The 11,053-nt window shown below is 45.0% G+C and overlaps 1 protein-coding gene across 1 annotated transcript; it reads left to right on the top strand.

Annotated features, from left to right (window-relative positions):
- The first annotated feature begins 5,788 nt into the window (after window positions 1-5,788).
- LOC123107885 (ocs element-binding factor 1) lies at window positions 5,789-6,725 on the top strand. Its single transcript, XM_044529783.1, has one exon. The coding sequence runs from the start codon at window positions 5,882-5,884 to the stop codon at window positions 6,431-6,433; it is 552 nt and encodes a 183-aa protein (XP_044385718.1). The 5' UTR covers window positions 5,789-5,881; the 3' UTR covers window positions 6,434-6,725.
- The last annotated feature ends 4,328 nt before the right edge of the window (window positions 6,726-11,053 follow it).

Genomic DNA, 11,053 nt, shown 5'->3' with positions numbered 1-11,053 from the left:
TGTTACTACTATTTTCTATAAAGTTGGTCAAAATTTTAAAACTTTGACTTAGAGCAAAAGCTAGATGTACACTTATTCGCGGACGGAGGGAGTATAACGTCACATTAAGGTGATACATGCATAACTAGTTTCTTGACTTCTGTGTAGTTGGGGTACACACAATCGTGACGCACACAAAAAAGAGAGGCAATATTATATAGCCACTCACGACTATGTCTATGGAAAAGGTCGCTATTTTTTTTTACTTCTGATCTCATATGTCGTTATATAACTAGCCGAGTCAGTATCTTTTCGTTTTTGGCTGGCATTGCTAATCCGTGTAACTCTAATTTCACTAACACTATCCACTAGTTTCGTTGTCATGTATATCGTGATGTACGCAGTTGTGGATGTTGTCACAGTGTATTATATGTATATGTGTGTTGTGTGAGTACGAAGTTGTTGATCGTGCTAATGTTTATCCTTAACAAGTAAGTGAAGTTGCAATATTGTAGTATACGATGATGGAGGATTTGCATATGGTATGCCGACAACATGGTCACTCACTTGGTTAATTTTTTTTCTCTTTTTTGGCTCACTCACTTGTTTAGTTCATTCACATGTTCTTTTGATCTTTCATGTAGGAAATTGCTTGACAACAAGCGGGCACTAAGTTTCTTCACCCCACGTTGTCCGGGGTTACACTCCCCATGTGTGTGCGCCTCCATACCAAGTGATCCCGTGCTTTTGCAAAGCGGGGCTCTGGGGCAGCTAGATGGTTTTTGTTGCTCAAGAGGATTTCTAGGAAAAAGAGTGTGGTTGGGTGTGGAATTTGGTCTTATGTCTTCTTATCCGCATCACGTATCGACAAGTTAAAATAGTGGCACTCGTGTAAGGTGCTTTCTCGCGCAAGGGTAGGCTATTTCTACATACATTTCATAATAAACACTAATTGTGTGTAGATAAGGCGGATGATGTGTGTGAACTCATTTTTTTCTTTATGTCAAGTTAATCTCAATTTTTTAAAATTGGACTTGTAGATTTGAATGTACTCAGGTTGTTCGTTGCACATCCTAGGCGGCCCTGATAAGCTTGGACATATGTGCGGCCGGCTGACTATCGCCACATAGCCATTATTTTGGTGGCAAGCCCTCCTCCCCTAGCCTAAATACTTTTCTTCTAGTTTTGTGGGCCCTCTCTATTTCCAACCCTTCTACCACCACTTCCCAAAAGACAATTCATGAGATTTAAAACGTTACCACCATGCATGTGTTTGCATGCATTACCATAATGTTCTCTAGTCGATAGACACTTGCAATGGCCATAGAACAATAGGAAGAGTTGTGGTGATCATGGGGATCATAGATCCAACACACGCCCACCGATAGCATAGTTGACAAGAAACGCCAGAGCCTCAAACCGTGAAGACATATGACCTTTGGGGAGGGAAGAGGGGTCGATCCATCACGCGTGGAGGTCAAAACAAACCAGGGCCGTAAAGAACCAACGGTGAACGATTTGAATAATTTTATAACCCACATATATGGTGTTTTGAAGATATGGGATTAATTTGAATTCTTCAAAGAAGAAAATATGACGCATGAGTTGTTTTACTTGTAAAATAATTATCGGGATGCCTCTGGTTCTGGGCAGAGCTAAAGGTACATAACATTAGGAGAATATTGCTATTAGTCTAGTGATCATTTGAATAATGAAACGGTAGAAATGCTATGTGCAGCTTCACCTCTAGTTTTACTTTACCCGTGTTTGATGCTTTCTTTTTTGCTTACGCCATCACACTTGATGGATATATATGCCCCATTTAGTTTTGCACTAATTATGCACCACCCTTTGGTGTAGATATATATTTGCTATGCATGTGTACGTCGTTTTCCTGCAGCCAAGGAACATTGGAGAAAAACCAATGTTATCCAATCAGGTTGACAACTACCATTAATTGGATACTTTCCCCCACAAATAGTAAAAAACTACCATTACTTGGACTAAACAAAAAGTGGAACACATCAAATAGTCAGAACCAAGCACCACACCATTGTCTAGTAACATTTGCTATGTATCCCAATCCCTTATGTCACACTATATATCATCAATGCCTTTCCGGTTGTTTCCTCTGGTATTCCATAGTCCATACCAACCCGTGTACTTATAATTATCAAATCCTCCGAATTGGATCCCAGATATGTCCTGTTGGCATCCACCTACTCCACTAATATGCAAAAAGGCTTTGATTAGTGCACGAGGTTAAGCCACATGTCTTGAAAGCTCAAAGGAACCGATCAATTGGTTGCTTTACCTTAACTAGGCATGTCAAGGGAGTAAAAAACATTGTGAATTGTAAAAGGTTCTCCAATTACAGAGCTTGGAAACAACGTAACAAAATTTACTTCTAATCTGATATGCAATTACAGCCCTTGCCTTTTCCTTCTAGTGATACAAGCATAACGAATTTACACTTGACTTCTACATAGTTAGGAGGCACACAACCGTGACACACAAAAAAGAGAGGTAATATTACATAGCCAGTCACGACTATGCCTATGGGGAAGGTCGCTATTTCTTACCTCTAATCTCATATGCAATTGCAACACTAGCTGAGTGGGATGGAGATACCTGACACTATTAACCCATGTAATTACAACTTCACTAACACAATCCACTAACCGACTTTGTCATGTATATCATGATGATGTACACAATTGTGGATGTTGTAGCAGCATAATATATGTATATGTGTGTTATGTGAGTACAAAATTATTGATCGTGCTACCATTTATCCTTAACAAGTAAGGGAAGTTTCAACATTGTAGTATACGATGATGGAGGATTTGCATATGGTATGTTGACAGCATGGCACTCAGCTGGTTAATTTTCTCTCTCATTTTTTGGGGGCCACACACTTGCTTAGTTCACCCACATATTCTTTTGATCTTTCCGTGTAGAGAATTGCTTGCCAACAAGCGGGCACTAAGTTTCTTTTGGATTGTTTTCTTTGAGGTGTTGGAAGCAATGAACGCCATCCATCTGACTTTGCTATAATTGGTTTGTTGCCAGTATCGTGAACATCTATGTTGAACTTAAAAACATATAGGATAGCTTCCGATCAAGAAGCTAGGTCTTTAGAAGGAGCCAGCGGCTCTAGCTATATATGGAGGTTAATAATATACTTTCGTGGACGAGGCAGGGAGGATCTCATTATTGGACAAGTGTGCACTCAACCTAGCATTTCTTCAAATTGGGTGTTGAACATAAGGTAATTAATGGGCGTCAAATCAGGTTCTAGTTAGACTGGTGGTGCGGTCCAATTCCGCTGAAAGACCGCTAACCGCTTATTTTTTACATATACTATAAAACCCATATATCTGTGAGCCAAGCGTTCAGAGGTGATGGATTCAACCTTTTTCGGTAGTGTTTTGGCCGGTGGAGATCAGAGAAATGGAGCTTGGTTAGGTGGTTGACAACGTTTCCATCGGCTCACTTCCAATTATTTATAGTAATTGAAGCTCATCCAAGAGAAATCCTCGGTCCATTTTAGGGATGGTTAAGTTGCAACCTTGCCCATCAAGCTTTGCATGGCAGCTGATCAAAAGTACCTTTCCTCCGGAAATCAAATTACGAAATGGCACATCTCATCGCATGGGCTAATTATGAACTCTCACGTCCAATCGGATGGGCATTATGAAGTACTCCCTCCATAAAGGCAGTATGAGCCAATGTGAGAACGAGAGACGCAATTTCTTTTTCTACCATCTAGCTCATTTCATGTTTAGGGTGTGAGAGAGTTACTAGGTTGTGGTTGTGATTCAGTTTGTCTCATGGAACTTTTTTCACCATACAGAGCTTTTCAAGTCCACCTAGATGTATTTTTATCCATATGTTTTGCTATCTACTGTTGAGATATGTGGAACATCCATACTAGAGTGATGTTCACGGCATGCAAGACTTTGGTTCCGGTCTTTTCCGGCTTTATTAATCTTGAAAGGGAGCATCCCCTAGTCGTGCCTTTCGTCTAAAAGAAGCTATGATTTTTTTAAGATAGTAATTCATTTTAAAATTTACGTCACAGATATATGGACCTTCTGATAAAACGAATACAAATGCAAATATACAGATATATGTATAGACCTTCTGAACCCAATCAAAACATGCCGACTCCACCCCTATCGGCATACAACATAGCTTAGATTCTCGGACAACCAGATCTTACGCAACATCCATGCGGCGACTGGGGAGGGTCACGATCGAGAGTGAGAGTCGACGAGGTAAAACTTCTTGAGATACTATCTATCTAATTATACGTGTGTGCTTGAGGTTGCCAACATGTTGTCATTGAGAGCCCTAACTTGACGTTGCCAACATGTTGTCATTGAGAGCCCAAACTTGCTAGTACTTGAGGTTGTCAACATGCTTTCTAATTCGCTAGTACTTGAGGTTGCCAACATGTTGTCATTGAGAGCCCTAACTTCAAGGTCTACCACAACAGAAGATCACATATATGTGCAAGGAAACGAGATATACCAGGACTTATAGACATTGCCACGTGCATTTGGCGAATACGTGAAGGATCGGACGCAAGTAGACATAAGGAAACGTGGAGAAAACCCAGCGCCTAATTCAGTTGCCGCGACTCGATCGCCACGCATCCGGAAAAGAACCAATCGTTGCACCCGCACATGCTAGACGAACACACTGAACGGTACGTACGTTTGCTCGACCGGCGACGTGTGATGTTACTGAGGTACCGATCGATCGCGTCTCGTCATACCACACACAGCTCCATCTTTAATCAAGCATGATTAGGCGGCTGAAGCTGACACTCCCGGAAGTGCCGCACATCGCCGAGGCCATTGCCCATCGCAACTTTCGTCCAGCTTTTTCGATCACCACACACGTATAGCCTCCTAGTACCACGCGTACATACGTGTACATACTTGTGCAGTGGATGCTTTAAAAAGAACCATCCATGCCTACGTACGTACTTACGTACTTATTTGCCACGTGACGCATTAGCGCATTGTAGCCCACTGTGCAAGTGTAAGTGGCCTCGTGACAGCAGCATGCACAACACAACGCAACACAAAACCCACACGTAGTCAGCTAGCTAGCGGTCAAGACAAGCCCGTGTCCCTCCCGCTGTTGGTCGGGCTAACGTGGCGGTCGCCCGGCCGCGAACGAGATCCTGGGTCGCCACGCCGGCGCCGGCGGGCCCCGGCGAGCAGTGGCCTACGGCGCGGCGCCCAATGGGACGCCCCCACAAGTGCGCGGGCACGGCACTGCATGCAGATGCAGTTGCACCCCAGCCATCGATGCGCGGCATCTCGCGGCCATTACTTCGCGATTAAGCTAACCCCCCCCCCCCCCCCCACCCTACCTGGACCTACGCGGGCCCGCGACCCACGTTGCACCAACCGAGCACCCACGCAAAAGGAGGAGGGGCGCCACGTGGGCCCGCACGGGCATGCATGCGCGATCCGCCCTCCATTGCCGCCGCTGGGCTCATCGGCGCCGTCCGTGCCGCGAAGACGGGAGCACGTGGGCAGGCACATACGGGCCCGCCTGGTGATTGGATATACTGTCACAGCCGTAGAATCTTTACCCGCCGAGAAGAAAAAGGCGGCCAAGAAAGAAAGCCACCGGGGCGAAGGAAGAAGAAGCCTCACGTAAATGCAGGACCCGCGTCGTGGGTGGGTTGCGGGCCCCGCGGCGAGGGAGGCTCGACGGCCCGGCTCGGCCCGCGCCGGGTCTATAAATACCGCCAGTTTCCTCATCGCTTCTTCCCTTTTCCCCGATCCCTCTCTCGAGCCCCCCTAGATTCCCGGAATTACGGTTTAGTCCTTCATTTTGCTGTGGCTGTTGGCGTTAAGTGTCAGGGGAAAGAAGGAAAATGCTGTCTCTGCAGGAGGCGATCGGGCTTGACATGGACGCGATGACGTCCGGGTTCGGGTTCACCCCGTGGGCACCCGACACGTGCCCCACCCTGGAGGAGCTCATGGCGGCGTCGTCCACGTCGTCCCCCAGCTCGTCCGGCGGCGCGGTGGACCAGGCGGCGGGGCTGGTGGAGGACGAGGAGGAGCGCCGGCGGCGGCAGCGCCGGAAGGTGTCGAACCGGCTGTCGGCGCAGCGGTCGCGGGCGCGCAAGCAGCAGCGCCTGGAGGAGCTCCGCGGGACGGTGGCTCGCCTCCGCGCCGAGAAGCGCGAGCTGGCCGCCAAGCTGCACGCCGTGGCGCGGCACGAGCTCGCCGTGCGCCGCCAGAACGCGCGGCTCCGCGCCGAGGAGGCCGCGCTCAAGCGCCGGCTCCACCGCCTCCTCGCGCTGCAGCGGCTCACGCAGCAGCTCCGGGCGCGCCGTCCGGGGCCGGGCGCTGGCAGCGGGCCGGGAGGAGCCGCCTTCCCGCCGGCGGCAGCGCTGGGGCTGGCTTCCCTCATGACCTACTAGGAGGGCGCGCGCGGGTGGTCACGACCCATGGCCACGGACGGAGGTCACATCACGTGTGAAAGTTTTGGAACGGATGGCGACGAGAGTACTACGTGCGTGAATGAACCGGGAGCACTCACTACTGGTGCTTTGCTTTAAGCAGCTGCATGCCATGCTACGGACCCGTGCTTATTTTAGTTGACGTGTAGGCTGCATATATATAATTAAGTACTTACTACATGAATGAATGGATCGTCCGTCACCTGATGTAAATTATTACTAAATGGAAAACTACTGCCGCTTTGGCACCGTACGTGAAGAGCCCGACTGATTCACCGCTCACTCTGACCAAAATGCTCGTCGGCAAGTGCGTAGGTTGACGCACCGGTCTCTCTGTTTTCACTCTGGATTATCTAACGTCGACAGCCGTGAGAGCCTTTAGGCTAAACGGAAAAGATGCGCGTCTTCATTTTCTATCCACTGATTCACCGTCAGCGTACGTACAGATTCACTGTGTGGCCAAAATGGTCGTCGGCATGTGCGCAGGTTGACGTACCAGTCTCGCTGTTTTTCGCTTATTTAACGGTGCATGACACTACGCCGTCTCTTGTCGATCGTGGGAGCCTTTAGGCCAAACGGAAAAGATGCCCGGCCTCTTTTCTATCGGATATCCTGGCGGGCCATGGCGTAACGTGAGCCACCCCGCTTTAGTGAAAACAAAGAATAGGCCGTGGTGATAGAATTTGACAGGGACAGATCACTGAGTTACTAAGCAAAGGTGGCCGACTGGCCAGCAGCATTGAATCGAATAAGTAGGGCAAAGGCAAGAGCTTAAAAAGGAGGGGCAAGAGATATGCTAGCTAGAAGACTTGATGTTGCAGTTCAACAGTTGCTTCCAGATTCCGTTGATCTAAAGGGTTAGAGCAACTTCAACAGGCCCCTAAACACATAGTCCCCAGTCCTCTAAGCAGCTTTTAGAGGTTGGGGGCGAAAGAAAGGAAAAGCAAGATGCCAAGATTTAACAAGTCTTCCAATTACGGCCCCAACAATAGGGAGAATGATACAACCTTGATGCAACGGCGCTGATGGTGCTTCCAGCCGCCAACGGCCTCTTTCGCACCGCAGAACCTCCCTTATGCTCTCTCTCCTCTCCATCCGATCTCCGTATGCCTTGTAGCCGCTCTTCGCCCTTCCATAACCCTAGATATGGCTGTCATCGAGCTTGTGTCATGCCGCCATTGCTTCGGCTGCCATCCCACCCTATCGACCCCCCTTGGTCATCATTCTCGTGCTCCAATCTACTGTACCTTTCCTCCCTGGTGTTGGGAATATTTTTCGTAGGCTACTCTCTATTTCTCTACGCTTATCCATGATGCCACTCACGCATATCTAAGGATTGGAGGTAGGGACCTTCTTATACTATCTTTTCAAAGAGTCTAACTCTTATACAGATAAGATTCCTAATAATTAAAACTAATTTCCATGTAGAGTTCAGATCAAACTATCAACCACGATATAGTTTGTCTGTTAACGGAATCTATCAGTTGAGCCCCTGAAACACACACTTGTGAGCAATGCGCGATGATTAGGGCCATAACCTAATCCATGACCTTTCCTTCCAATTATCAATGTACCCGGGTAGCCTTTTCAGTATAAATACAAAGTATTGTTTTTCATTGATAATCGGCCACCTTCCTTAAGCTTTGAATGCTTGAATATGTTCCAGTAAGTAAAATTTCATGGTAAACATGTAGAGCAATTCCATGTATAAATACATGTAAAATTCCATAATGAGGATTTCTGAATATTAGTAGTTCCAAGTAATTTGAACATAGTTACAAAACACATTCCAACACCTACATGGCCTCAATTGATTCTAGTGCTTTAATCGACACGACAACGATTGGAAGGATGGGTGGTAAAAAGAAAAAGGAAACTTGAGGCACTGCAGGTCCCACATGTCATAAGAGAATAAAGGTGAAAACTGGGGGGGGGGGGGGTGGTTATTGTTGGAGTTAGAGGAGGCAATTTATGGGGGCTCAAGAAATGGTGCAACCTCCATTTGGTGTACGGGAGCATGAAAATGGGGGCTATTGCTGGGGTTGCTTTCACCGAGTATCCTTAATTAGAAATTGGTTAAATATAATTTGTAGGAAATTGATCTCGTGTCTAATTAACTTGAACTACTCCAACAAGTGGTATTTCCTAGTCTATTTCTATTTTCAAAACTGATTCATTTTGAATTTTGTGCATCGCAACATGATCCTAAAAACAACACGCAAAGTAATTACCTAAAAGCATGGCAGTATACATATCATTCTAACTAAATGTCACTACCACTAGCACAATGCCTGTGTGTTGCAACGAAGGCACAACAAAGTCGTGGAGATAGGCAGTCGGCTTATGAGACCACCGAAAGGCGTTTGTGTCCCACGACTATTGCGCTGTTCATGGTTAAAAAGGAGCAAGAAGGCGAGGGGAGATCTACATGCAACGACCGTTGGAGAAACTTAAGCGGCGATGATAGGGGCTTTGCAAGATTTGAAGTGAGGTAACATTTTATGTTTTGAAATGTGGGAGGATTAGCATTAGAAAGGAGAATGCACGAGGTCAATGATCAGTTAGGAGGACGAGGTCCATCGATGTATTGAAATTAGATTTTCTTTGCTCTTTTATGCTATGATATAAAGCAACAAGAGTTGTTTTGAGCTGATGTTTCATTTCCGTATTTGTTATTTGTTCTTTCATAAGAGTGTTGGTGTGAACGATGTATTTGTGTTGTTTTTATATACGAGTAGAAGTGTATTTGTTTATATATGCTTCTGGAAAGGTAGCTAGCATCACCTGTGAGCAAAAATGTATTTGTTTGATTGTGACTTTTACAAGGTTAATGGCCCCACATGTGAACAATAGCAGTGGAAGAAAATTGAATTCACCCGACATAACTTTATAAGCAGGCAAGATGATTGAGAACCAAATTACACAGCCATCGTGGACCTACCATAGCAATGGCTCTCAAGATGCTTTACCCATGCTAGTAAGTAGTTAGGTGCCAGCTCGAGCTCATATAAAATTGGGAGAACGGTACAATTGAAAAAACTTGAAAAACAATAAAAAATTAAGAATTTTTTTGTGCCAAGCATTGAACAATGTTTTGAATGCTTGCAAAATCTCATCGCGAAATCACATTTTTAGAAGTCATGGCAAAAAGAAAAATCAATGCTGTAAAAATGTTATTTTCAAAAGCATTTTGGAGTGATGATTTATTTATTTTTGCCACGACTTCCACGAAAGTCATTTCATGATTAAATTTTACAAGCACTCAGAACATTTATCAATGTTTGTCATATTTTTTTTACATATTTTTAAGGACTGTGATATTTGGCACACGTGTGCCATATAAACAAAACTGCCACACCTCTACTTCTTTCATTTTAAAGTACCACACGATCCCCCGTCCTTTGACCTCGCCTCCTCCCAAATGACCCCGGAGGCTCGCCCGAGAAACATGTTTCTCCCGCACATCTCGCGCGCCCACCCCCGAGAAAACTGTCACTTCTTCACGTCTACCACATGATTTCTCCTCAAGACAAAGTTACCATGATATTCGTATGCAAGCTATCAAGCCTGTGTTGCGTAACTTACCATACTATTTACATAGAACGTACGAGGTACTATGCTTCAACAACTACACCCCTTCAAAGTTATCAATGTATTTTATACACAAGTTAGAAGGTTTTCGATGTGTAAAATACCGTGGTACTTACACATAAGTTATCAGGGTATATGTACATCAACCTCCCCCTGGTCAAAGTTACCATGGGGGATTGTACATGAGTTACCGGGTCTACAGTTCGTATATTATCATGATACTTGCAGCTAAAAACCTGGGTGTGTTTCGGTAGCATTTTCCATAGGTCAAAAATTACCACGATGTTTTTGCGTAACTTATCACGCCTATAGCACGTGTGCCCCTCATGACACTAAACATTATGTCACTTTCTCGTGGCATGCCATGTGTTGTGTTCATCCAAGAGGCCCACGCGCGGCGAGTGTATGTCTTTAACAACTTTTTTCCTTTGGTAAAAAAAAGTTACCATCATGTTTATATTGCAAGTTATCGGTTATGCGGTGCTTATATTATCATGTTATTTACACGAAAATTATTGGGGATGTTTTGAACAACTTTTTCCTGGAAGAAAAAAGTTATCATGGTGATTCTAGGTAACTTATCAAGCCCGTAGTGCTTAAAATATCATGTTATTTACATAAAATTTATCAGGGTATGTTTCAGCAAATTCTCCCCCACGGGTCAGAAACTTATCATGGTGTTTAGTTATCGCAGTGCATATATTTTCATGCTATTTACACATAAAAATGCCAGGGGAGGGAGATATACTACCGTGCTATTTACACAGAAGATATCGGAGTATCTTTTCAAAAAAAAATCCCTACGGTCAAAGTTACCTTGGTGTTTCTACCTCAGTTATCAGATGTGCGCTGTGTATATTACCATCTATTTACACATAAATTATCGGGTATCTTTTCACATTTATCTTCCCCAATGGTTAAAATTACCACGATGTTTGTATCTAAATTATCAGGTCTATAGCGTGAATGTTATCGTGCCATTTACAGAAA

Source organism: Triticum aestivum, chromosome 5A (assembly GCF_018294505.1).
Source record: "Triticum aestivum cultivar Chinese Spring chromosome 5A, IWGSC CS RefSeq v2.1, whole genome shotgun sequence".
Lineage (NCBI taxonomy): Eukaryota > Viridiplantae > Streptophyta > Magnoliopsida > Poales > Poaceae > Triticum > Triticum aestivum.
Note: the sequence above shows the minus strand (reverse complement) of the source record. Positions and strands in the feature narration are given on the sequence as shown.

Bases quoted from the DNA above. Each gene is read 5' to 3' on its own strand.
- LOC123107885 (XM_044529783.1), top strand. From the start codon at position 5,882: ATGCTGTCTCTGCAGGAGGCGATCGGGCTTGACATGGACGCGATGACG.